This window comes from Myotis myotis, unplaced genomic scaffold, assembly GCF_014108235.1.
Source record: "Myotis myotis isolate mMyoMyo1 unplaced genomic scaffold, mMyoMyo1.p scaffold_m19_p_2, whole genome shotgun sequence".
Lineage (NCBI taxonomy): Eukaryota > Metazoa > Chordata > Mammalia > Chiroptera > Vespertilionidae > Myotis > Myotis myotis.
In genome coordinates, this window is record NW_023416324.1 from 151,457,889 (window position 1) to 151,485,768 (window position 27,880).

A 27,880-nucleotide genomic window follows, 5' to 3' on the forward strand; every position below is an offset into this window, starting at 1 on the left:
CAAGTGGATATCCCCCGAGGGCTGCTGGGCTGCCAGAGGGATGTCTGATTGCCATCTTAGGCCCAATCCCCCCAGGGAGCAGGCCTAAGCCAGCAGGTGGTCATCCCCCGAGGGGTCCCAGACTGCGAGAGGGCACAGGCCAGGCTGAAGGCCCCCCCCCCCCCCGAGTGCACAAATTTTTGTGCACTGGGCCTCTAGTATGTGTGTGTGTATATATACACACACATATATACATATTATACATATACATATACATACAAGGCTAATATGCTAAGTGTCCGACCATTCAACCATTCAACCTGTAGCTATGATGTGCACTGACCACCAGGGGCAGACACTCAACATACAGGCATGGAAACATGGAACAGACTGATGAATCTCAGAGGGAAGGGGGGAGGGGAAAGAGTGGGAAGAGATTAACCCAAGATTTTATATGCATACTAGAGGCCCGGTGCATGGATTCCTGCACTGGTGGGGTCCCTCGGCCTGGCCTGCACCCTCTCACAATCTGGGACCCCTCAGGGGATGTCGGACTGCTGGTTTCAGCCTGATCCCTGCAGGCCAGGCTGAGGGACCCCACCGGTGCACAAATCCGTGCACTGGACCTCTATTCTAACATAAGCCTCACATCTCTTGTTCCTTTGCCTTTCCACTGAGAACTTTCAGGACTGGATCAATCTGATCTATCAATTTTTGGTACCACAAAAAAAAAAACAGGATTACCTGCTTCAGTCCAGTCCCCAGTGCTGTAGTTACACTGACCTTCCTTTTCTCTTTTGAAGAAAGCCCTGCCTAAATCTTCACCATACTCCACATCCTTTGCATATACTCCCTCCTTTTCCACATAACAAGGTCTTAGCTGTTTTTGAGCGTGTGGTCCACTCAAGTGGATTTGGAATTCTTAGGTCCAGAGGTTATAACTGTTTAGGATATACCTACAGTTGTGATATACTAGGGAGCAAAATCAGAAAAGAAGATAAACAAGTTAACAGAGAGGTAGGAGAAGCAAGAGAAAACAGTGTTTAAAAAAGATAATAGAGGAGAAGATTTCTAGAATAATAAAGTGATAACTGGAGAAATGAACATTAAAAAGTTTGAGGACAAAGAAGAGACCATTAGTAAGTCATTTATGACAATTTCTGAGGAGTGGTAAGAAATAGAAACTGGAGTAAAATAATTGTGGACACTAGAGGATAATAAAAATACAATGGTAAGAAGTCATGGCTACATATCCAAACAGGTTAGATTAAGAAACAAAACAAAACAAAACAAAAACAAGAAAGAAACTGTATGGCAATCAGAATGATGGAGGGGTCAAATGAGGACTCACTGTTGTTGTTTTTTTTTTTCGATAGATTTGAGGACATAATGGAAAAAGAGCTATTGCAGAAGTTTTAGAGGAATAATAAAACCTAACCAAATGAGGACTTACTGATTTTTTTTCAAGATGGGCTATTTGAGGACATAATGGAAAAAGAGCTACTGCAGAAATTTTAGAGGAATGATAAATATCTAACCGAGTCAAGCTGGCTAACAACTACATGAAAGAGGAAAATGGCTCACCGATATTAGCAACCCCTCACCACGTGCTTCCATTACACCAGTAATTCTCCCAACAGCTTTGTTTATCCCTCACTATATAGTGCACTTGCCCTGCGCACTGTTATTTCTAGTGCCCCAAACAGAGGGCTAGCACTTAGTAGGCACTTAATAAATACTGGGTGGATGAATAAATGGTAAACAATGATATCTGGCCTAGGTTCCATTTGGCCTGATGCTCATAATGTCTATCAATTCAGATAAGTAATAACTCTTCAAAATAGTACCAGGTAGAAGAATATTTTCCCAGGAAAAGCCGCATGATTTTAAACCATGTGGTGCACAAATGAACTGAGTATGGCAAGTTGCCAAATTGATACTCAGAGGCATGCACTTCAAGTGGTTTAATGGTATTTTCAACTTAATTGGTAGTTGGACTAAAAAATATATACATTTCAGGTCTCAGACGTTACCTAATCCAATCCCCCCACCCCCTCACTGAATCAAACATAGTTTTCATTAGTCCTAATATTAAGTGACCATTTAGAATCCACTTGAAAACTCTTGTGATAGAAAACACTTATAAAAATGCCCACTCCATTTTTGGATTGCTCTAGTCAGTAGAAGATTCTTAATTGTGATGCACACATAGCTTTTACCTAGTGCATGGGTCCTGTAGGTTAATGTAACTACAGTAGTCTTTCCAATCACCTGAGGAAGGCCTGTCCTAAGGCTTCTCCTCTCCTCTCCTCGCCTCAAGAGCTAAGGCAACATATATAGTCACATGGGAGCAAAAACAACATATGTGCAAAATGGAGACCTATTTGTATTTCTTTTCCATCTGATTATGTCTGACTCTCAATTTTCTTTCTATCTTAATTTGTGCAATATCCTTACCTCAATCCAGTGTCCCACATTGCCAGGGTCAAAAGCAGGCTGTGGAGAATATATACAGAATATTAATACATAGCAATATCATTACCAACTTTGCCATTTTAATCTATCCTTCTGACTAAAGTACATGGAAGTGTCCTTTATTCTTTCCCCAAATTGTTTCATTAGAAACTTCAGCAACAAAAGCACTCAGAAGAATGATAGGAAGAAGAAACACGGAGCCTTCTCTGGGACATCTTCTGAATGTTTTTATCTCCTGCCGAGGCCCACCAGATTCTGATTCACTTGGTTCGGGGCAGGGCCCAGGAATGAGCATTTTTCAAGCTCTCCTGGGTTAAGAGCCAAGATAGAGGAATGCTAGGTATTATGTTGTTTATAAAAACCCAAACACTGATTGCCAGATTTATTCAAGTGTCACAGAAGCAAATCTGCTTAGAGAAGGGTCTGACCTTCTCCCTAGGCCAGTGATGGCGAACCTATGACACGCGTGTCAGAGGTGACACGCAACTCATTTTTTTGGTTGATTTTTCTTTGTTAAATGGCATTTAAATATATAAAATAAATATAAAAAATATAAGTCTTTGTTTTACTATGGTTGCAAATATCAAAAAATTTCTAAATGTGACACAGTACCAGAGTTAAGTTAGGGTTTTTTAAAATGCTGACACGCCGAGCTCAAAAGGTTCGCCATCACTGCCCTAGGCCCTCTTTTTCAGGAGTAGCCTGTAGCATGAGGCTTCCTTTTATTTTTTTCTTTAATCCTCACTGGAGGATATTTTTCCATTGAGTTTTATGGAGATTGGAAGAGAGAGAAAAAGACAGAGAGAAATATTGACATGAGAGAAACACATTGATTGATTGCCTCTTGCATAGGCCCTGGGCTGGAAAGGAGCCTGCAACCCAGGTACGTGCCCTTGACTGGAGTCGAACCCAGGACCCTTCAGTCCACAGGCTGACGCTCTATCCACGGAGCCAAACCAGCTAGGGCATGAGGCCTTTTTATCTTACGTACAGTAGGGATATTGTTTGGTCCAATAAGAACTGGGGGAGGGAGGTACAGTGAGGGATAATCCATCTTCTACTGTTTTACAGAGCAGAAAATGAAGTAGAAATCACATGAATTTCTACCAAGGTCAGTTACATATTAATCAGACAAGTCATACACCTCCTTTCTTCACTCTGTAACACTCAAAAGCTTGGAGAATTCCCCCTAATAGTCACTTAATGAATAGAGGTATTTGCTTTGCTAATAATTCAGGTGGATTTTTAAATAAATAAGGGAATATCTAAACACGGAGGAGGAAAAGATATAATAATTTCACTTACATAACAGTTCACCTTCAAAGTGCCTTACAGAGAACTTATTAATGCAGCTGTGCTGCTGAATAATTTTGTTACTGCAACAAAGAGCTGATTCTATTAAAACACAACTGAATTTTGAGGAGCTCTTGTGATTTTACCATTTCATCCTCTAGGCCAGCGGTTCTCAACCTTTGGGTTGCAACCCCTTTGGGGGTCGAACGACCCTTTCACAGGGTTCGCCTAAGACCATCCGAAAACACATATATAATTACATATTGTTTTTGTGATTAATCACTATGCTTTAATTATGTTCAATTTGTAACAATAAAGTTGGGGGTCACCACAACATGAGGAACTGTATTAAAGGGTCGCGGCATTAGGAAGGTTGAGAACCACTGCTCTAGGCAGTAACAATAGCACTAGCAGCAAAAATCCTTCCTTTGGAGTCCTAAGAAATTGTCCCAAATTTTTACTTTTCATCATCAAATCTATATCCATAACCTTTTTTGGATCCAATGGAACTGGTACATTACAATAGACTCAGACTGTTTCCAACTCTCTGATGCCCCAATCTGCACCCTCCAGTATCTGGGACAAGATACTCACCAAGTGAAATATATCCAGTGTGTTATTTAGCTGGTATATTTAGAACAAACTGTAAGCACAGTTGCCTAGGGCCCTCAGAAAGGCTACATGTCTATAGGTTAGATTTTTAAGAAAGTATAACTTAAGGGTGAAAACAGCTGGTGAAACTGCTCTGGGGCGGAAAGCTGAGAAGCCAGCTCCATTTTGGTACTCTCACCTACATTTAAGGCATTTATTTTTGTGGCTGTTAAAAAGGTAGTCTGCGCAAAGCACACCTCCTGTGACTGACTTTGCACATGCCATTTACATATGTTTCAAGTTTAAAATGGGGTTAGTTTTCCATGGCATGCTAATTCATCAAAAGAGGGAACACATACAAAGAGGGTCTATTTTTAAAATGATGGTTGAATTTAGAAATTCAGAATCAAGTATTGACATATTCAGTATCCACTTGCATTTATGAATTCATTTTAGATATTTTGTAATCAGGCCGAGAACTTAACGTGAAGATCTTCCCCTGCCAATAAAGACCAGTTCCCTGATTTGCAAAACATAAACAATAAAAATGAATGTGCGGGAATTTCTCCAAAACTGTGGGGTGGTAGTAAGGAGGCGAAAGAGGTCGTGAATTCTCTTCAACCGGACGAGCACTACCAGACTCTCCGGTTTGTAACAAGCAGAAACTGAAGTAGAAATCACATAAATTTCTACCAAGAAACAGTTCTTCATGATGCTGCCCACCAAAGCCGCAAGGTACTCAGACCCCAGAGTTCCTAGGGCCCCTTCACCAGGGCAACGCTGGCTTCAGGGCGGTCAAGGCAGGGGCGGGCCAGGTGAGGATGCTCTGGGCGGAAGAGGGAGGAAGCACAGGCAGGGACGCGACTGGCCTGGGAGTCAGTTACGGTCCCGGCGCCCCGTAACTCCCGATTGGGATGGATCACCTTGGGACTCAGCTTCCTTGTTAATTGTTTCCAGCGACTCAGCCCCGTCCTCTTCCTTGAGGAGGACCCTTCCTGGGGCGCCAGCAGCATTTTCCAGGTTCAGGCCGGGAGCTGGGCCGAAGCAGAAACACCCACTCCTCTGCCCACTCCGCTACCGCAGCTCCCTGGGAATTGTAGTTCCCCCGCCAGCAAGGAAGGCAGGTGCGGGGCGCCGGCGAACCACCACTCCCAGGAGGCTTTGCGCGGGTGGAGCCCGTTAGCTCGGTTACCCGTGGCAACGGCAGCTGTCCAAGGTCCGGGCTTTCGCTTGAGTTCGCGAGATTACTTTTGCCTTTTCCTGGCGCCCGGTGATGACGCAATGCTCCCTGATTGGCTCTGCATTCGAGGCGGTGATTCTGCAAGCGGGACACGTGGAAGCGAGCTGTGGGGAGGCTGAGGGGTCTCCAGACAAGAACAGTCGGGAGGTTTGTAGGTGAGTGCCCCCTCTCCCTGAAGGTGTGGGGACTACCACGGGTGATGAGTCGCGTCGCGCCCAGACACTTCCTGGTTGTGTTGCGCTAACTGTTGAGCTCCCCACCACGAATCCCCTTGCCTTCTCTGGGTCTCTCCTGGTGGCTTCCGTGTCCAGATTCTCCCAAACCGTGCGAGCTTTCTCCGCATCTCTGAGTAAAAGGGACCTGCTTTCAACTGGCCTCTGCTGAAGGGTCAAGTTATCAGCCGAAAGCTTCCCCCGGGCCGCCCAGGTTGCTGGAGCGGATGGGAGGATCCCGCATCGCTGAGCCCAGCGCTCCGCGAGGCCTGGAGGTGGCTCCTGGAGTGGCGGTACATCCGTCCTTATGGACCGAGCATGGATGTTTGAGTGGACAGTCCATTCTGGAGCGCAGGGGTGCATTAGGCAGGGTAGATGTTTAGAGCGGGAGCTTTGGACCAGCTACTTCGTGGCTGCATGACCTCAAGCGACTTGCTTAATAACTCTCAGGCCCCTCGGCAAAATGGGGGCGGTAGTACTGAAATATTGGAGTCTGGTAACGATGGAAAGTCAGTGTATATGTATAGAACCCTTCCAGGAAACGTAAACTAAACTGGACTTGAGATTGGTGAAAACGAGATCAGGGAAGCCGTGCCCTCAGAACTTTGCAGTGGTCTTGGGATCCGCTCCGTCTTCAGGGTCCGTCAGAATGGCGATGGTTGATTAAACTGTGATACCTACGCCCGGGCTGGGTAGCTCAGGCGGATAGTTACCAGTAAGTTGGGTAGAGCGTGGACCTGATACCCAAGGTTGCGAGTTCCATCCAGGTCAGGGCACATACAAGAATCCACCAATGGATGTATGAATAAGTGGGACAAATAAATGGAGCAAAATGGAATAGGTGACTTTAAAATTATATCTTAACATTGGAGTAACATAAGTAAACGTTGCATATGTTCATGGACAAGGTTCAGGACCTCTAGTGGGCTACCCGCCTATAAGAGTACAACCTCCCCAGTCAGACTTCTATGATTTAAGTCCTGGCTCTGACACTTCCCAATGGTGACTTCATTAGCCTCGGTTTACTCATATGTAAAATGATCAGTATTTCCCAAGCAGTGTGACTTTTCTCTACACATTGCAAGGCTGAGAGTGAGCCTTGGCTGCATAGCATTCTTTCTATGATTAGTCTTCACTTTCGTCCTTCCATTTGTTTGGATTTTATCAGGTCAGACAAAAATTCAGTAACTGAATTTAAATGGGGTTGATGTCATCATATTGCTCAGGGACTTTTTCCCGTTCCCCTGGATATATAAAAAAATCTTAGGCTGGAAGTCGTCGTAAACATGCTATAATTAATTTTTTTGTAGGTTATATTTGCAAAATGTTTAGTCTTTAAATGTCTTGAAACTTCTTCTGAATTTAATGATCTTTTCTTATCAGGACCTGGAGAATCCCTCAGGATGAAGCTGAGTCTCACCAAGGTAGTTAATGGCTGTCGCCTAGGAAAAATAAAAAACCTGGGCAAAACAGGGGACCGCACAATGGACATTCCAGGCTGCCTTCTATACACCAAGACTGGCTGTGCCCCACACCTGACCCATCACACGCTGCATAGTATCCACGGGGTTCCTGCCATGGCTCAGCTCACACTGTCATCGCTGTAAGTAGTGGACTCAACCATTCCAGGTTTCTACTTTGGCAGCAGCTTAGTTACCTTAACTAAGGTACAGCAAAGCAAAAGACTTTCTTGCTTATATGTGTACAATTTGTAGATTTTTTTAGAATGAAATCAGAAGAAATATATCAAATGTTATACATCATCTGGCCCTAATCTGGAAGGCACGGGTCAGACCTCCATGTTAAAGGTGCTTCACTTTTCCTCTGAACCCAAGGTTCCTCATTGCCACTTCCCCCAAGGGTGACCGGGGTAGGGGCTGCCTTTATGCACCAATCTCAAAAGATTTCTCTGTCCCTGCATGTGTACTTGCATGTGCTACTTATGGAAACAGAGCTAATGGAGTTAGACCATTTTGTGTATTGTGCATATTGACCTTATCCTTTATTGAATAATCTGCTCTAGATGAAATGACTGCAGTATCCTCCTATATAATAAAAGGCTAATATGCAAATTGTTCCCTCCACTGGGAGTTCCAATGGGGGGGGCAGGGTGGCTGCCCCCCCACCCCCAACTGCCTGTGGCACCTCCCCCTCTCCCCCACCTGCTGGACCCACCCCTGCACAAATTTGTGCACTGGGCCTCTAGTTGTGTTGATAATAAACTGATTTGGAAGGAGACGGGGAAGAAGAAATCGAGATATTCTGGAGCAGTTGAACTTTGCCAGTTTCTCTTCTCACAGAACCACTTGCAGATTGAAAACCTTTACTCTGGCTAATGCATCTAGCCTAGTGAGTTGGGACTCTTGAGTAATGGTGTTAATGGTGTATTTGTTGTTCAAGACTACATTTACTGTCACGTGGCATGTTTGGGTGAGAAGAGGACTTCAGTTGTATCGAGTGTCTGTGGAATGATTCATTATTATGTATTTTTCTGTTTTACTTACAGTGCAGAATATCACGAAGTCTTGACAGAATATAAGGAAGGAGTTGGAAAGTTTATAGGTAAAATTAATTAAGTTATTCATGTGTGCCTTATGATGTATTAATTTGGAGTTTGGAGGTGCTGTTTATTCTTTGATCTTTCATTCATACATTTGCTGGTTCATTAATTTAGTAAGCATTTAATGAGCATCTGAGAACCAGACATTGGGGATTCAAAGATGAATAGGGAACAGTTATTGCCCTCATGGAATCCAGAACCTAGTTGGGATAAAAATAAACAGGTAATTCCGGTAGAGTGGTGACTACATTTGAAGATTAGGGGTATGTACATGTATCATGAGAGCCAGAGGGAAAAGCACATAACCTGCTGTAGGGTACATGTGGAAGGAGGTCAGAGTAAAGAAAGAATTTTTGAGAGAGAAGTTGAGGGGCTCCTTAGCTGGATCAAGGAAGAGTTAGCCAGGCCAGGAGGGGGTGTTAGTAGACAGGTATGGGCAGATATTCCAGGCATAGAGCAAAGACCTAGAAGTGAAACACTGCATGGAATTTCCCTAAGATCCAAAGGATTTTTGTTAGGTTTGGGCCTAAAACATAAGGCAGAGGACAAAGAGTTTATGTACTGCTACCTTCTGATGTGTTAATGTTTTCTTTTGGTCCAGAACTAGGATTTTAAATGCAGGGGTATATGTCCATTTATTTATAGGAAAAGCTTAGCAGTGATAGCTGGAGAATAAATTCTTCTGCAGACCATTTTCTCCTGAAGCTTTTTCCAATATCTAAGGCTCACTTAAGTGAATAAAAATCCTGTTTCCATTGGTTATTCAATAGTCTGCTTGTGAGAGAAACTGCATGATGACTTGTTTGTCACAAGGCCCTATGTTTCAGTAGAGGAATTTATGTAATACAGTTTTTCTTGATATGAGACCAGTTTTAATAACCAGCTTTAAAGTATAAAAGTCTAAAATTAAGTGAAAATAGCTAATATAAGCTTTCTACAGATAATTGTAGCAGTTGAGATTGTGGAAAATGAGGTGAAGAACTGCAGAGATATTTTTTTAATTTGCTTTATTTTGGCGGTCTGTTTTCATTGAAATTCTATTCTTTTTTTCTTATGAAAATGCAGGCTAGCATATGAAATTTAAGCACATATGGTTTGCTAAACTTTTTTTGGATTTTTTTTTTTTTAAAAACAACTTTTTTTGACTAAAGAACCTAAGAAACTATCATCTTGAGTCAGTGAAACTTACTGAAAATGAGATTCATTTGCACTATCCTACAGCTTTTAATTCTGCATCTAGGGACTCATGATGTGGGATGGCTTTATCATTAATGAGATTATCTTTTGATTAGATCATTTCATCTTTCCAGGAGCTAGTTCCCCTTGCATAGTAACTACAATGAACATAATTGATACTAAATTTGTCTTCAAAGCAAATCGTGTAGGGTCAGCGTGTCATTAAACACTTTCATTGTATCTCATCCTTAGGATATACCTTCCCTTTGAAGCAATGCACTGTGTCATTAGAAATGAACCTTTGCAGTTAATTTGTTTAGATTAGCGGGTTTCAAAGTATTTTTCATTCATGTTGACAGGCCCCTGTATTTCTAAGTGCATATATGAGCCATTTACTGGGCTCAGTGTTGCTTTATCTAGCAGTATACATCATGAAGCTGTTCTGGTACAACACAGTGTAATTGTTGATATAAGTGCTTTCAAGGGTTCTTGTTTATGTTTATACAGGCATGCCAGAATCGCTCTTGTACTGCTCCCTGCACGATCCAGTCAGCCCCTGCCCAGCTGGTTATGTAACAAACAAGGTATGTTCTCAGACATTCCTCCAAGGCTACAACTTTGTCCCAGCAAGTCAGCCTCCTGTATCCCTCTGCCTGGGATGTTGACCCATTCCTGACCGCTTTTTGCCTTCTCTTTATTTTTATGAATATAATAGGATGGGTGGCTTACAGGAGTTAAAGGAGATCTGCCTGAGGATGGGATTAAGGTAAAGAATGTATCCTCAGCTTTCTCTTGTTACAAAAATTTGGGGCTGGAAAAGGGTTAAGTACATTCTAAAAAAAGAAATTGCCATGATGGTAGAAAACGGTAGTCTTTTGATACATGCTTTATTTGCAGTTTTAACAACCTCAGGAGGAGTGGGGAAAGTTGCTGATGAGTGTTATCACGTGTCCAACTATATATAGTGGAACCTCAGTGTAATACTGCTTGTTTTTAGAACAGAATTTAAAAAAACTGGGTCCACTTTTTAGCTAGTGAAGAGGAATATCAAAAGGACTTCATTAAAAGTTTTCTCTTGAGACATGGCCCCATTGCATTGTCCTTGAGGACAGTGTTGTGGCAAGGTTTCAGTACAGTGTAGGCAGAAGGAAGTTCACAGTTGTGAGTATGTGAAACACAGGTTTATTCTTGTATTATTACTTATTCTTATATATTTTTTCATACGAATAACTGCAAATCTCCTTTGCCTACCCCTGTATACACTACTACTTTACAAATGCAATTCCTTTCCCTGCACCCAATTTATTGATGTCAACAATATGTATTAATCTTACTAAGATTACTATTTTAAATTACTCTTCTGCTTTACACTTCTTTTTATCTTGTAATTTGTATTCAAAAGAAAATATTTTGATGTCAGTTATCTACCCTATTTATAAAGGAGAGAGGATTCATTTAAACATGCCAAAATAAAGACTGTGTGTCGCTTCCCCACCTATGTCCTTGTCAATCTTTTCAGAGAAGAGAGGAGCTGTAGGAGAAGTAACCAAAGGAACATATAGAGCAGTGGTTCTCAACCTGTGGGTTGCGACCCTTTGGGGGTTGAACAACCCTTTCACAGGGGTCGCCTAAGACCATTGGAAAACACATATATAATTACATATTGTTTTTGTGATTAATCACTATGCTTTAATTATGTTCAATTTGTTACAATGAAAATACATCCTGCATATTGGATATTTACATCACGATTCATAACAGTAGCAAAATTACAGTTATGAAGTAGCAATGAAAATAATTATATGGTTGGGGGTCACCACAACATGAGGAACTGTATTAAAGGGTCGCGGCATTAGGAAGGTTGAGAACCACTGATATAGAGGTTCTTGTGTACTATGGGATTTATGTCTTAGCACATAAATTCTGTATGTAACTCAACTTGGTAATTGCTTAATGATGTGTAAGGCCCTAGACCAGGGGCCCTCAAACTTTTTAAACAGGGGGCCAGTTTACTGTCCCTCAGACCGTTGGAGGGCCGGACTATAGTTTAAAAAAAAGTATGAACAAATTCCTATGCACACTGCACATATCTTATTTGAAGTAAAAAAACAAAATGGGAACAAATACAATATTTGTATTTGCATGTGGCCCGCGGGCCGTAGTTTGAGGACCCCTACCCTAGACTGTGCTTTTGGGGCACAACATGAATTGGGATACTCTAGTCAAATATACAATGGTGTGCTGAGGGCTCTCATTTCTATAAAAGAAGTAAGCACACATGTCTGAAAGAACATGGGTGAGGCAATTGATCATGCCAGGGAAGTTTGGGGAACACATTAGAGTAGGTGATATTTGAACTCTGTCTTGAAGGGTCCCAGGCAAAGGAGTAGGGGAAGCGACTTCAGTCAAAAGGAGTGATGTGATCAAAGACAGAAGAATCAAAGTCTGCAGTGTATTCAGGAACAGCATGGGTAGAGTGGGGTGGGCGAGACTGGAAGACTGGGCTTCTAGGAAAGTGTAACAGAATTCTTGGGAGCAAGCTCAGACGTTGGCTTGTATGGCCCTTAAAGGGGCCTTGTTGAGCAACAAGGTTCTTAGAGAATTTGGAGTTTAGTATAGGAACCCTCTTTTACTCACCATGTCTAGGATGTTGAATTGCTACCATCTCTAGTTGTAAAGAAGAATTAAATTGAGAATTGCTTTAGCATTCTGTTATTTGCATTTCACTCTTGCTAATTCCCCATCGTCTTGTTCATTGGCAGTCTGTGTCTGTGTGGGGTGTTGGAGGACGAGTGGAAATGACTGCTTCCAAGTTCATGGCAATTCAGCAGGCCCTTCAGCCAGACTGGTTCCAGTGCCTCTCAGATGGAGAAGCATCTTGTGCGGAAGCAAGTTCCATAAAAAGAGTCAGGAAGTCTGTTGACCGATCGCTGCTATTCCTGGATCATTGTCTGCGACTGCAGGAAGAGTCAGAGGTAAAGCTGTGCATCTCACTGCTACTCTTTCTTGGAAACTCTTGCTAATTGCCATTGCATGACACCGCCTCTTCTGTTCTTCCTACTTCTCTGCTCCTTGCTTCTTGGTCTCTTGTATGCTCTCCTATTCTTTTTTTCCTGACCCATTAATTATAATTGCTCTCTAGGATTTTGTCTAAGGTTCTCTTTACATCCCACTGTATGTGTTCTCATTAGGCAGTCTCCCCCTTTTTTTTTTATTGCTGATAATTCTAAAATACTAGGTACAATCAAGATCACACTGTTTAGCTTCAGGATCGCATAACTACAGGGCTTTAGCTGGGCTCTATTACTAGAATATTCCTCATGCACATCTTAAACTCAGAGAAGAAACTCCGTATCTTTTCTCTTCAAACCTCTTCTTCCTTTTGCTCTCTATCAATGCTCTACTTCAGTTTTTGGCAGCCACCAAGTTTCTCAACACAGAAAGTTGAGTCTTTCAAGACTCCTTTCAGTATCCAATTTAATCTCCAATATTCACTCTCCTTTGATTCCATCTCCCTAAATATACCTAGAATCTGCCCCCTCACCACCCTTATCACCATCTTAAGGCCTCATAACTTCAGATTGTCTTATGTAAATAATTACTTAATTGTTCTTTCTGTCTCTGTTCTCCATTCCACCCAATCCATCTTCAGCCCTGCTGTCCAAGAGATCTTCGTAAAGCACAAATATGAACCGGTTGCCCACTTTCCTAAAAGAATTTGAGGTTCTCCACTTCAGCTCTTACATGGCGTGGACGGCCTGCAGACCTGGCCTCTGCCTGTTTCTCCACCCAGTGTGGCCTCCTTTCTCTGTGGCTGGCACTTGCAGTTCCCTGAGGCATTTCCTGTTTCAGGGCACTGTGCCTACATGCAGACTTCCTTCTGGTCTGCTGCTTTGTTCTTATTCTCAGCCATATTTCTCTTCCTTCCAGCTCCGGCTCATTTATTCCATTGTTTTCATTCGAGGAAACTGCCCCTGACCCTCCCAGGAAGTTCTTTTCACTCTTTGCCACTCCTTTCATTTGGATGTAGCTATACTATAGCCCCAATCGTATTGTACTGCAATGATTTATGTGTTTGTCTATTAACTGTGACCTCCTTAAGCTCAGTTTCTGTGTGTTATTTTTTATCTTCATCATGTAGCAAAATTCCTGACACCCTCCGTAAATACTGATGGTGAATGGTTATGATGGCTGGAGAAGGAGCTGTAGCTGTAAATAAGGGCTCCTGATAGCAGAGTTGGTAGTGACGTTGGAAAAGGAAACGTTCACTAGGAGAACGCAGAGGAGGTAGGAGCTCAGGAGATAGTGACCAGAGGGGAGAATCTGGGTCTGATGATTTAGGTGGTCGTCCTGAGCACCGATTAGTTTTCACTATGGCAGGTGCTTCCGTTTGAGGAACATTGTCATTTTGAGTTTACCCATAAAAATGTAATTTGACTAATACAGTTAGTATACACGAAATAATGAGAGGAAACTTAGTTGTCATTCAGAATAGAACTCTCAGTATCTGCAATAGGAGTTCAGCCTGGGACACTGCTGTGGGTCTGAATTGCTAGTGTTGCTCACTAGCCATTGTTTTGAGCCAGTAATTATCCTTGTAAAGTGAGTAATGTTTGATGAGTAAAAAGGACAGAGTATGACAGGACATGGTTATCAGAAAGGCCAGATGCGCCTCAAGTATTTCTTCTATGTTATACTCAGCCTCACCATTTCATACTGTTTTTGTGTGTCGGTCAAATGCTGGGATTCCTCTCTGTACCCCTTATGTTTATGCTATTGTCTTGATATGATTATTAATAGTGCCTCCTATACTCTTTAATGTGTTCCATTTTAGACAATAACTATATGTGACCCTGCTTCTTATACCCATGAAACGGAATTTCTCAGATAGGGCTGTGTCAGTCACACAAAGTAACAAGCCTGTGTAACTCTGCTTTGTATGTCTGCATACATCTTTTTCTTTTCCAATGATTCCTTCCCCTCTTATTCATTGGATCCTCTTATTTTGAGTGCCCTTAAGTGTTGACACTCCTGAAGGTTTCTGTTGTTGGACTTCTTTTCTTCTTCATACATTCCCTAGGCCAGAGATGGTGAACAGGTTTCATCCCAAGGTGCTTGGAGCTGTGCCCGGTACGAGCAGGAAGAGAGTGGTCTGTTAGGCATGTCTGCCGTGGAAGCAGGAGTCAGGAGTGGCTGCCCAGTGCCAAGGGCCTACCGTTCTAGCTTGGGCACTCACATTTGTGTATCTCACATGTCCATAATCAGGCCTCTGCCGTGGCTAAATGTGTATGTTCCACTGATACCTCAAACTCAGAATACACAAATCAGGATGTTCATCTTGTCTCAGCCTCACTATTTTTAAAAAAAATATATTTTATTGATTTTTTACAGAGAGGAAGGGAGAGGGATAGAGAGAAATATCAATGAGAGAGAAACATCGATCAGTTGCCTCCTGCACACCCCCTAACTGGGGATGTGCCCGCAACCAAGGTACATGCCCTTGACCGGAATCGACCCTGGGACCCTTCAGCCCACAGGCCGATGCTCTATCCACTGAGCCAAACTGATTAGGGCTCACTATGTTTTTTTTTGTTTTTTTTAGGATTATCTGTCTGCTCTTCTCAGCATCTCCCTGGACTTCCAAAAAGGAGCCAGGAGTCATCCTAGAGTCTAGGACAGCTGTGGGCAAACTACGGCCCGCGGGCCGGTTCTGGCCCGTTTGAAATGAATAAAACTAAAAAAAAAAAAGACCGCACCCTTTTATGTAATGATGTTTACTTTGAATTTATATTAGTTCACACAAACACTCCATCCATGCTTTTGTTCCGGCCCTCCGGTCCAGTTTAAGAACCCATTGTGGCCCTCGAGTCAAAAAGTTTGCCCACCCCTGACCTAGACTGTCCTCATCCTCTTCTTGGACAACTAATCAGTTGTTGATTGTACCATCTGATGAGGTTTCAGATCCACCCCTCTTCACCCACTGGCACTGCCTTAGACCAGGTCCTCTTGGACTTTTACTTGGGTTATTACATTGCCTCCTGCCCCATCCTTTAGCCGTGCTCCCTCTTAATTCACTCTCCACACAATATCCAAAGTGTTCTTTCTGGAGGAATAGTGTGATGATGCCCCTCCTGTTTAAGAAGCAAAATTCCCTCTTCATAGCCTCCCTCCCCACCCCTCTGTTCTACCAGAAAGCCACTGTTGACTTGTGTATTTCCTTGCATAGCTTATATTTACAGTTACATACACATAATTACATATATGTGTGGTTTTTATAACATGAATACAATCATATGTTCAGAAATTTCCTTATTCCTTGCTTAACAATATCTTGAAACTCTTTCCTCGTGAATATATTTGTAGTAGAAATTTGTAGAAGTGAAATTTTAGGATATAAAGATGAAACCACAGACATTGTGATACGTGTTGTGTACATGCCCTCCCATGAGGCTGGACTAATTTTTACTTTCTAGTTATCAGGGTATGTAAGTACATTTTTCACTTTCACTTTCACTGTGTTGTTATCTTTGAGCTTTTTTGTCAGTGTGATGGGCAAAAATGGTATCTAATTGTTTCCAATTTGCATTTCCTCACTGTGTGAGGTTTAGTAAGCTCTCCATATGTGTACAGGGCATTTACATTTCTTTTTCGGAAGTTCATATTTACATATCTGTCTAGATCTCAATAGGGCTGTCATTTCCTTAGAGGATTTTTGGAGCTTTTTCTGTGGTGTAGATGTTTACCTATTCCTCCAAAGAGTAAGTTTTCCTTTGCCCTTGTTGATAGTATATTTTACTAGAGAAGGTTTAATGTTTTTGTACTGAAATATGTCAGCCTTTTACTGTAAGTTTTAGGTTGCTTAGGAAGGCCTTCCTTAGACCAAGATTAAAAAAATATTTAATATATTCTAATATTTGCATAACTATATTTTTTTATGTTTAGTTTTACTTTTAAGGATGGTGTGCAGTAGGGTTTTTTTGTTTGTTTTTGTTTTCCAAATGGATAGTCCATTGTCTCAACCAAATAGTTTAGAAGTTCCTAAAGTTGAGTCTAATTAATAATGACTTGGCGGGGACCTCAAGCAGGCCTGGATAGTCATTTAAACAAATTGAAACTATCCCTTTGTCTTTTTCCTCTTGTACCTGCTCAGCATGCATTTAATTTAATCTAAGCTAAAGCATGGCTGCGTTTGCCGATTGCTTCAGTTTCTCCACACAGTCTTTTCATACTTGGGTGGCTTTCAAATTGTGCTCTTCGGAGCAGAGACAGCACCATTCCCTGCATGCTTCCCACTGAGATTTTGTCTGTCCATTGGGCTTCTTTGTAAGGTTCATTTAGATTTTAGACAAAGGTCTCCACTCCTGGAAATGGTTAAAATTGTTCAGTCTTTTTTTACCTTAGGTCCTTCAGAAAAGTACGATCATTGGAGTGATTGAAGGTGGAGATGTGATGGAGGAGAGGCTGAGGTCAGCACGAGAGACAGCCAAGCGGCCTGTAGGTGGCTTCCTTCTGGATGGCTTTCAAGGGAACCCGACAACTCTGGAGGCTAGACTGGACTTGCTGTCGTCAGTTACCGCGGAGCTGCCAGAAGACAAACCGAGGCTAGTGCTGAGTTGGATGCTGGCTGAGCTTCATGGGCGGCAGAACTGGAGTGCTGGGGGTTGAGTATTGTGCAGTCTATACATGGGCATGTCTTTCAATGTTTTTTTTAAATAAATATATTTTATTGATTATACAGAGAGGAAGGGAGAGGGTAGAGAGTTAGAAACATCGATGAGCTGCCTCCTGCACACTCCCTACTGGGGATGTGCCCGCAACCAAGGTACATGCCCTTGACCAGAATAGAACCTGGGACCCTTCAGTCCGCAGGCCAACGCTCCCAGTTAGGGCTCTTTCAATGTTTTGATGTTGTCCTTTCTGGGTTGAGTCTGCTGAGGCTGACCACAGGGGGAATTTCCATCGAGGCTGTCCTGTGGTTGGTTCAGGATGTAGACCAGAGGACAGTTGCCATATGAATGAATTTATTTGATGCTCATTCTAAGTGAGGACAGGTGCCATACTGTTTCTCCTCATTCTTGTGCTAAATGCAAGCACTGTTCCTATGCATTAGAACATGGTTTCCAGGGACAGGTATAAGCTGTGCGGACTCTGGCCTTCCTCAGGGAGAGCTGAGGATGAATCTGTGCTGCTAGCAGAATGAAGATGGGCACTACTAATAAGAACTTCATAGATTTGAGGCAGCGGTATCATATTTTGAAATTGAGGGAGCTGGCAACACTATTGTTCTTTCCATAAATCCCAGGTTTTACTGTGGGCTGGTGAGAAGGGATGATCTACATGATTCAAAGCTAAAAGTCCTGAGTTTCTGGGTGCAGCTGATGTCTTATTAGACTACCCCCAATTTTGTTTTTTTTAAAGAATAGTCTTTTTTCCACTTGGTGTGAATATTTATGCTCTTTCCTATAGATATCATAAGAGGTCTGATTATGACGTGCTGCTTTATACCCCTCGGGCTGTTGGCTAGTATCTAACATGCAATTTTACTACTTTTTAAAAACAGTTATAACTTGCAGTAAAGTGTGTGAATCTTATGTAGAGCTTGATGACTTTTTACACATACACACACACTGTGTAAACACCAGCCAGAATGATATCTTTTCATCACCCCAGGCAGCATTTGCCCCGATTTTAACCCCATTGTCTGTTCATTGCTCCCCCTCCTAGTCCATTCCGGTACAGACTACAATTTAGCGTTAGTATTTCTAGTCTTTTTCTGGACTTCTCTGAGTTAAGTGCTCACAGATGTCTGTTACTGGATTTGAAAGCTGGGATTGTTTTTCTTTCTATAAGTGTGTAGAAACTCCAGCTTCAGTTGGAGAGGAGGTCTAAGACATTACGTTACTTGAGGGAAACTGTAGTCAGAAAAATCAGCATATATTTAAGGGTTCTGGTTGTTTAATATTACATAAGCCTTTTTTTGGACTTCTTTTAGAAATCAGAGAGTCTGTAAGCTTTTCTCTGCCAGTTCATAAAAGGAACTATGGGTAGAAAAACAAACATAAAAAACAGCAGCCAAGCAGCCCTGATCTAGCATCTTCTGGTGTTGTTTTAGTGGTAAAACCTTGGTTGAGTATTAATATTCTCAGAATGCCTTGCCCATACCTCTAAAATTACCACCTCATCCCACCATGCAGACGTTTTATTCATGGTGAAAATATAAAGAAGCATAAATAAGGCCAACTAGATTCCTAGATTCTGTGGGCATAGTTGAAATTCTGAGAGCAAGAGTTGCTTTGTAAATGAACCTATGATAAAAATGCCTTTCTGGAACCAATTATAAAAATGAATTATAGGCAACATACAGTTAAAATATAGAAGTATTTGAGGGGGAACTAAAGTACACAACCTTGCACTCTTAAAAAAAATCCATGTGGATAGGTAGGCTATAAAAGTTCAGTCTAAGACTAGGGAGGTTGTTCAGCACAGATGAGAGGAGGAAGAAAACTAACCTTTACACTATGCTTTTTCAAATATCTCATTAGTTCTCCAAACAGTTCTGTGAGGTATGTATTCATGCTCTTATCTATAGTAATAAAAGGGTAATATGCTAATTAGACCTGACGTCCTTCAGGACAAAACCAGGACACAGGGAAGCCGGTGCCGGCAGCCAGGGGAAGGAAGGCCTACTCTTGTATGAATTTCGTGCATCGGACCTCTAGTTTTTAAAATGAGAAAACAAAAACTCAGAGAGGTTAAGAAACTTTCCCAAAGAACACAGCAAGTAAATTAATAGCAGAGCTCTCTAGCCCAGCTCTCTCTGCCTCCCAAGTAAAGGTTCTTTCCACCACATCTTATTATTTGCTGCCTGCCATGCTAACTATGACTGATGGTTTTCATTATTATTTTAATGCCCTCGTTGAGTCCTGGCATTGCCCTCATGTCAGTGTTCTTATTTTCACAGGCTCATCTGTGGCGTTAGCCTGCCAGATGAGGTGCTCGAGTGTATTGAAAGAGGAGTGGACTTATTTGAGAGTTTTTTCCCTTATCAAGTGACAGAGCGGGGAGGTGCCCTGACTTTCAGCTTTGATTACCAGCCGAATCCTGAGCAGACATGTAGGTCTTTTGAAGTTCATCTCAGTGTTATCCTTAACTTTCTTCTGTTTCCTATCAGTTGTGGCTTGTGATGCCAGCCAGAAATATGGGCATATTATAAAGCCAGCCTTTTATAAAACTTCATCTTTGTTTCTTATCTGTATGCTCTGGCATGTTGGTCCACACAACCCAGGTACTTAATACTATACACATAGCTCATCATTATTAGCAGGTAATTTTGGAGTTAGCAGAAGCAAAAAAAACAAACAAACCACAACACACACACAAAACCTCTTCTATTAACAGCCTGAAAAAGACCATTCACAGTGAATAGTGATGAAAATCTAAGAAAAGAAAACCTTGAACTGCTTGGTAAAAGTTAATTTGTTTTTTCACAAAAGAGTTCTTGTCTGCTTTTTGCAAATCCTTTGCTATTAAAATACAGGGAGTCTCACCACCCTGATCCTAGCGTTACTTTTGCTTTTTTGTGCACACTGAGATGTGAAAGCTGTTTTCCGTTGCGATTATTGCTTTGAACACTGCCATTTTATTTTATTGTTTAGTTATTCAGAAGTCAAGAAAATCAGTTTCCGATTCTGCCATTTAACTGGCAGTAGTAAAGGAACCGGGATGCTGGCTTTGGGCTGGGTCCCTTGAAGCACCTGCCCAGTTTTTCCCGAGAATGTTGCATGCCCAGTGTTTCCTCAGGCCTCCCTGGGTGTGCGGTCCTTTCCCGTCCTGCTGTCATTTGAACTCGTCCTCTGTCACCGCCAACCTTAAATTTGACTAGGGCTAGAGACTTCATTTAAAGGTTCATTTTATTCCCCATAAGTTATCAAAATTTCATTCAGAAGATGTTACACTTTTATAGAGCAACTTAAGCATTAATCTAATTGGAATTACTCGGAAAACAAAATAAATCAGGTTGGCCAAATTCTTATATATATAGGAAGTCAATTTTACTGTCTTTTAGACCAGAATATAATGTATGTGGGTAGGTGTACCATAAACACTTTATAAATGTTCATGACTTTATTTACAAGCTTAATTATTTCCACCAGGACATAGGTAGCTTAGTCATTCCGTACCATGTATATGCAAAATTGAAAAAGAACCTGATATTGTTCCTCTTTGGCTACAGAAAGCTTTTTATTTATGATTAGGAAAATTGAAATCGTTTGAACATTCTTATTAAAGTATTATTAATCACACTTGTGTGTATAGTAATTTATAGTCCTTTGCCAATTACAAAGTGAAAATTACAAAGGAATAAGTTGTCTAATGTAGACAGCAATTCCCTGGGTGAGGATTTCCCGAAAGCCAGGCTTTTATGGGTTCCCATGTCACCACGCAAATTCATGGCAGCAAAGTATAGCCCTGGGCTCATGCTCGGGTCACATCCTCTTTTTCCTTTAACTTGGACCAAATTACCTTCCTAGGACCATCTGCCCATTCTCCTTGGGCCAACCCTGAGATTGTTATTACTTGTTCCTAGAAATACTCATCTACTTGTCCCTTTTTAAGGCAGCTGGCTCTGTGCTTGGGAACTGGTGCTTCTCTTGTAAACCAGGAATGTTTTTTTCTTTTTTTTTTGACTGGAATAACCATTTGTTTTTGTTTTTTTGTTTGTTTGTTTGTTTTTATTAATTAAGTTATTACATATGTATCCTTATCCCCACGTTACAGGAATGTTTTTTTCTTAAAGCAAAGAGTTCAGGGGAATAATTCAAGTCCCCATGTAATTCTGAATAATCTGAGTTCCCTGGAGGACTGGAGTCTCCATACAGAGTACACAAATTTAAACCATATTCTACTTTCAATCTATTTGGAACATAGGCAATTATAAAGCCCAATTAGTTTGCATGTGCATTAAGATATGACATAACACACACATTTATTCACATAAACACAGTAACTAGTTTTTAAAAATCATTTCTTGACAGTAAGATTATATTATGTACTTATAACCATAATTTGTTTAGATATTGTTGAATCTCCAAATTTTAATATTATAGATTTATAGATAATGGGTCTATGATCATCATATACATATTGCTATTTTTCTTTTTAAATATATTTTTATTGCTTTCAGAGAGGAAGGGGGAGAGAGGGAGAGAGAGACAGAAACATCAATGATGAGAGGGACATTGATTGGTTTCCTCCTGCATGCACCTCAACCAGGGCCAGGAATCAAGCCTGCAACCAAGTATGTACCCTTGACCGGAATTGAACCCAGAACTCTCCAGTCCTCAGGCTGACACATCCACTGAGCCAAACCGGCTAGGGCCATATTGCTATTTTTCTTATGTCATTTCCTTGAGATAGGATTCAAGAGTGGAATTACAGAGTCTAAGGGCATGAAATAGCAACTAAAATACGATACTCCCAAAGGCCACTCTTTATCTGACTTTCATTCAAGACTTTTTGTTGGTTTCTCCTTCAGTATTACAACAAAATGGGACTCAGGAAGAAAAACAATATGTGGATCAGTCAAAGAAAATGAAAACAGCCAGTGGCAACCAAGAAATGACACCATTTGAAATTAATCTGAAGGAAAAAAAGTAAGGATTTTTTTTTTTTTTTTTTTTTTAGTTTAGATATTGATTTCTGACTTTTAAATTTCAATCTGTTTTAAAAGTTTACATTACTGTTCCCTTTTCAGTTTATGACTTCATAAAATACTTATAGTTGGGTATTAGTTAGGCCTTCTCAAATTCAGTTTCAGAAAGTCCTTTTTCTGCAGAGGAAGTTGTGTACTTTGTCTTATCAGAAAACTGAGCCTAGTTAACTACTGTTTAAGAAGAGCTGTCATAAAGGTTAGACCAAACCCATTGTTTGCTGTTTTTTACTCCTTCCAATTACTTTAAATAATGACAGAACAAAATAGGGATTTCAAGATAAAATACAACATTTTTAAAAATTTTAAGGAACTTACTATAGTAATGCCTATCTAGTAATAGTACAGATTTGAAAGTTTATGAAAGAATATGAAAATCCTAGTTTTCATCTATTCTCTAGGGCAGCCGTGGGCAAACTACGGCCCGCAGGCCGGATCCGGCCCGTTTGAAATGAATAAAACTAAAAAAAAAAAAAGACCGTACCCTTTTATGTAATGATGTTTACTTTGAATTTATATTAGTTCACACAAACACTCCATCCATGCTTTTGTTCCGGCCCTCCGGTCCAGTTTAAGAACCCATTGTGGCCCTCGAGTCAAAAAGTTTGCCCACCCCTGCTCTAGGGGCTTCTTAATTGTAGGTGTGAAATAATGTTTACCACATTTAACATCTTAAAAAATAGCCAAGGAGTTTCATTTCTATTTTTTAAATGTTACGGTAATATGAATGGTTACCACTAAAGTTCTCTGTATGTTATAGATTTAGCTGGAAATGGGAGTTTTCTTATATCAGCGCTAGATTGGAAGTTACGGAGACTTGGAAGTTGGGATCCCAGCACTGCTCGTGCCTGTCTGACACTTTCCAGGTCATTTGACTGCGTTTTAATAGCTGATAAAAGGTAGCACATATCGTGCTTAGTGTGTGCTCAGCAATGTCCAAGCCTTTTCCTATATTCACTCATTTAATCCGGGGAACAGCTCTGTAAGGTGGGCATTGTTACCATTATAGATGAGGAAACAAAAACAGAGGGAGGTTAAGTGACTTGCCCAAGTAAGCTCTGATCCAGGAATCAAACCCAGGCATTGTAGCTTCAGAGCCCTCCTCATAGCCCCCTTAGTGGTCCTCATCAGTAAAATGACAACAAAAATGCCTGTCTCCAAGGGTGGTTGATGAGATTAAAGAGGTAGTATATAAAAAAGTGGTTTGTAAACTGCAAAACGCTATGCAAGTGAAAGGTCAGACCATGTCTTCTGATACTAGTTTTGGTGGCCAAAGGAGCAATGTGCATTCATCAGAACAGCATTCCTGTTATTACAGTGTGACTGACAGTGCTCAGCCTGAGGGAGCGAACACAGGACTCTCTTTGCTGCTCCCTGTAAGCCTCAGGCTAGAAGGTTATATTCAGCTGAGGAGGACTGCTAACTGGGGCCACATTGCCCTCTTAAGCAGGTGCCCAGCTGTACATTTGGCAGTGATGCTATTAACCATATTCGTTATGCACCGGCAGAATAGGCCGCCTAGGTTGTGGAGTTCGTATATTCCTCACTTTCTGGAATGTCATTCTAACTTCCTTCCTCAGGTACCGCGAGGACTTTGACCCATTGGTGAGAGGGTGTTCCTGTTACTGCTGTAAGAACCACACTCGTGCTTACATTCATCACCTGCTGGTGACCAATGAACTGTTGGCCGGAGTCCTGCTTATGATACACAACTTTGAACACTACTTTGGATTTTTCCACTCTATCCGGGAAGCACTGAAGAGTGACAGGCTGGCACAGCTGAAGGAGCTCATCCGCAGGCAAGCATAGTGAGCCTGGCACACAGGCCTGACTCCACATTGAGCCAGTACCACTGCTGTTCTGTGGGAAGCGGAGAACGAGAAACCATCTTAGCTTTCATCATTTATGTTTGAGAATACGGTCTGCTCAGATAAGGAACGTCTGTACCAAACTGCCCACAGGAGGCTAAAGAGCTTTTTTCTAAAGACTTAAGTGACCTGGATTGATCAGAAAGAATTGAACCATGACCTTTAATATTTCTGTGCTAACTCTTTTAGTCAGTAGAGATTTGTTTAGTCAAAAGCGTTAGATGTGAAGAGACAGCCTTGAAGTGGCAGTGATGAGATTCTGAGGGTACACTGAGGTGCATTGGAGATTAAAGGGAGATGATTGGTCATGAGCAGCATGGCCTTGTGGCCTCATGCCTATTGACTGGAGAAGGAATCTGCTTCATTCAGGCATTTTCTTTGTGCTCAGGGGCCTCTTTTGGGTACTGCCTTCCAAGCTGCTCCAGCAGTATAGTCAGTCAGCAGTGGCTCTTTCGATTTAACCAGGCGCACATCTCCATGGAACGTGGGGCTCACACATTGCTCCTCTGACCGATTGCTCCAATGCACACGCCTTCATTTGGCTACATGGCTACGTGGTCTATTTCTGACTTGTCTCCCTAGAGCTAACTGGAAGCTTCCCTAGCTGCGTCTGGTTGTGCAGGTCCACTATAGTCTGCCCTTTAGGTTCAGTAATAGTCTGACCACATAATAACTGTAGCCTCATCACTTGGGGAGATTCCTCCACCATATGTTCACTTGGATAGAGCTTCAGACTGGCAGTTAGAGGATTGGGGTTCAGTGCTACCCACCCACCTCTTCATGCCTGTTTCCTCCTGAATCATTGGGGACAGGCATGTGGATCGGACTAAATGAACTTCTGAGATTCCATCTAACTCTAATATTTGGGAAACAAATAGTTTTAGATCAGAGTCATAGCCTTACTTACAGTTCTTGCTTATTGATCACCATTGGCCTGATGAAAATGCAGCGGAGCCAGGAGTCAGGCAATAATAGAGACATTTCAGAGTCTAAAAAGAGGTTTGGCTGTGGATTTTGAAGTGGTTGGTGAATTGGCATTAGCAGATCCTGAGGCTGGAAAGACCTTCCTGGATCATCTCTGATCCTGTGAGTTTTTTTACTCTTCCCAAAGGAGTGACATTTGTGTTGATGGTTGTGACAAGTGATTTGTATATTTTTGTGTGCTTTTCTATATTTATGAAGTTTTCTACAAGAACATACCTACACAGCCCTGTCTGGTGTGGCTCAGTTGGTTGGGCATTGTTCCATGCACTGAAAGTTGCTAGTTCGATCCCCAATCAGGGTACATGCTTGGGTTATGGCTCGATCCCTGGTGTGGGGCATGCAGAAGGCAGCCAATCAAAGTTTTGCTCTCACATCAACGTCTCTCTCTCTTTTTCTCTCTCTCTGTCTTTCTCTTTCTCCCTCTCCCTAAAAATTAATTTAAAATATATACAGACATTTATACGCATAGTTTTTGTCAAAACAACAACAGAACCAAAAAGAGGCCTTTGTTTTTGTTTTTTTAAAAAAATATATTTTATTGATTTTTTTACAGAGAGGAGGGGAGAGGGACAGAGTTAGAAACATTGATGAGAGAGAAACATTGATCAGCTGCCTCCTGCACACCCCCCACTGGGGATGTGCCCGCAACCAAGGTAGATGCCCTTGACTGGAATCGAACCTGGGACCCTTGAGTCCGCAGGCTGACGCTCTATCCACTGAGCCAAACCGGTTAGGGCAAGAGGCCTTTGTTTTGTGTGTAGGACTGTGAACTACATTTGTTTTATATTATTGTGCTGTATTTTGCTGTTTGTTTATTTTAGTGGGTGTTACTAAGCATTTTTAAAAAATTATGTGGTTACTACATTTTTATGTGTTGGATGCCCATCTATATGGTTTAACTTTATTAGATGGGAGTAATTCTGTTTTGGAATTCATAACTTTGGAATTCATGGGCATTCCTATTACCTCTCTCCATGAATGGTACGGGTACTTATGAAAGAATCTCTGTTCTCAAGGATCTGATTGTTTTGAAATATATTGGATGGGACTTGTTCATATGTTTATATTCCTTTTCAATGCCAAATCCATTGTTAGAGGACTATTAATAAATATCCCAGAATTTGTATAAAATGTATGAGTTTTATGTTCAAAACACTGAAATTTCTGCCCAATATTGTCCATTTTTCTGGGTCTTTTTCTTATTAGCATATTTGAAAAAAATGTTTCTTTAATGAAACCTATTAAAGTCAATGGCCAGTAAACATTTTGAACTAAAAATATACTGTCTTATTTCCTGTAACTGGTAGTGGATCTACTAAACAAAATATTAAATTTCCATGGTACCAGAAATAGTCTCCAATAGAAAAAGATTTTTCTACATTTATTCCATCTGTAGTCATTGTTTTAAGTGTGCTCACACTAAATGCAGAATCCAGGGAGACTCAGGGATGCATCTGTCTCTTTAAATTATATAATTAGGGATCTTAAGGCCATGCTTAGCACATAATGAAAATAATAACTACAGTCTTTGGAGCATTTTTAATGTGCCGGGCACCTCAGTACATGCTTTCCATATATATCTCATTGACCTGTAGAGTAAAGCTGTCAGGTGTTGATATATTATTCCTGTTACTGAGTTTCAGGAAGGTTGAGGGCCCTGCCTGAGGGCCTACCAGGAATTTCTGGAAGGTTGAGTAGTTTGCCTAAGGTCTTCCTTCCACTAGTTAGCTCCCAGGTTAGACTTTGGCTCCATCTGACTAAAATTCATCAGTTCCCATTGCACTAAGTAGCTTCTTGCTTGTGACTTGCTCCTGGGTTAAAGGACTAAGAGAAGCAAGGACTGAATAGAGGGGCCTCTGTCTTAAGGGACAGATGCTTCTGGAGCCTTGCTGGCACTTGGCCCCTCGCTCCTACTCCTGTAACGGAATAGCCGGCACTGCGATGTGTAGCTACAGTACCATGCTATCACCTGTAGGTCTAAGTGCCATTCCTTGTCCCTAAATCCCTCTCACCCCCCAGTTTGGGGACTACTCCCACCCTGAACTGTGTTGAAAGGGTTTGGGTCTCTGATGGGTTCAAGTGGACTCTTGGATAATCAATAGGAGTCTGAGGTTTCCTGTATGCCTTGGGGGAGGAATATTTTATTCTCTGGGAATAAAGGGAAAAGATTCTTCTAAAACATTTTAAAATCAAATATTAGTATAATTAGAGAATTTTAATAAAAACTTCAAACAAAGACCATCCAAAGGCCAAGATGAGAGTGTGAGAGCAACTATCTTACCCAGGATGTTTTTTTCTGTTGAGGCAGCTTGGAGCTCACTGAGACCCACAGAGTTAAATGATTACCCTGTGCCTTCCTGATTAGGAACAGGCTGCTCTCTGCAGTTTGATTAGTCTCGCTCGTAGCTACGGGATTACAGCTTATTAAAACTGACAGTGCTGTGTAGGGCAGGCAGCCAGGAAGGTCAAACTCACATGCTGAGCCAGCCACCAGCAAGGCTCTGCCTTTACCTGAAGGTTTGGTGTAATTGGCATTCATTTAAAAATTCTTTTCCATTTCTTTCCTTTTAAAAAAAAATACCTTTCAGATCTCTTTCTCATTTTACACCTTTTATCTCCCTTATTCCTCATAAGAGTTCCTGACTTATGACCACATAATCCAAATAACAGTGGGTACAGAAGAAGAGCAAGTCCAGTGTACTAGTAAGCTATGTGAGTTCGGGTCACCATACATCCTCACAGTCCACTGTCCACAACAATCCCGGTTTATGTCTGTGGTGCAGGCATAATTAC

The 27,880-nt window shown here is 41.5% G+C and overlaps 2 protein-coding genes across 3 annotated transcripts in view; one reads left to right on the top strand and one right to left on the bottom strand.

Moving 5' to 3' along the window:
- The window catches only part of CCDC191 (coiled-coil domain containing 191), an 86,103-nt gene extending 80,701 nt beyond the window's left edge, over positions 1 to 5,402 (bottom strand). The window contains exons 1-2 of the mRNA XM_036352363.1: positions 5,262 to 5,402; positions 2,437 to 2,475 (exon numbers count right to left, since the gene is read on the bottom strand). Of these exons, the coding sequence (XP_036208256.1) occupies positions 2,437 to 2,475; positions 5,262 to 5,351 (129 nt within the window). The 5' untranslated portion in view covers positions 5,352 to 5,402. The remainder of the gene's footprint in view (positions 1 to 2,436; positions 2,476 to 5,261) is intronic.
- A 208-nt stretch (positions 5,403 to 5,610) lies between these two features.
- Positions 5,611 to 27,880, top strand: QTRT2 (queuine tRNA-ribosyltransferase accessory subunit 2). Of its 2 annotated transcripts, XM_036350609.1 has the most exons (9): positions 5,611 to 5,733; positions 7,174 to 7,393; positions 8,297 to 8,352; positions 10,034 to 10,110; positions 12,289 to 12,501; positions 16,928 to 17,127; positions 19,488 to 19,639; positions 22,062 to 22,179; positions 23,816 to 27,880. In XM_036350609.1, the coding sequence occupies exons 2-9, from the start codon at positions 7,194 to 7,196 to the stop codon at positions 24,042 to 24,044; spliced, it is 1,245 nt and encodes a 414-aa protein (XP_036206502.1). In that variant the 5' UTR covers positions 5,611 to 5,733; positions 7,174 to 7,193; the 3' UTR covers positions 24,045 to 27,880. The 2 variants fall into 2 exon arrangements, with proteins under 2 accessions (XP_036206502.1, XP_036206504.1); XM_036350611.1 differs by lacking the exon at positions 19,488 to 19,639 and having other exon boundaries at positions 16,928 to 17,186.

Coding starts and splice junctions, on each gene's coding strand:
- QTRT2 (XM_036350609.1), top strand. CDS start 7,194: ATGAAGCTGAGTCTCACCAAGGTAGTTAATGGCTGTCGCCTAGGAAAA. Junction 7,394..8,296: donor CAGCTCACACTGTCATCGCT/GTAAGTAGTGGA, acceptor TTTTACTTACAG/TGCAGAATATCACGAAGTCT. Junction 8,353..10,033: donor AGGAGTTGGAAAGTTTATAG/GTAAAATTAATT, acceptor ATGTTTATACAG/GCATGCCAGAATCGCTCTTG.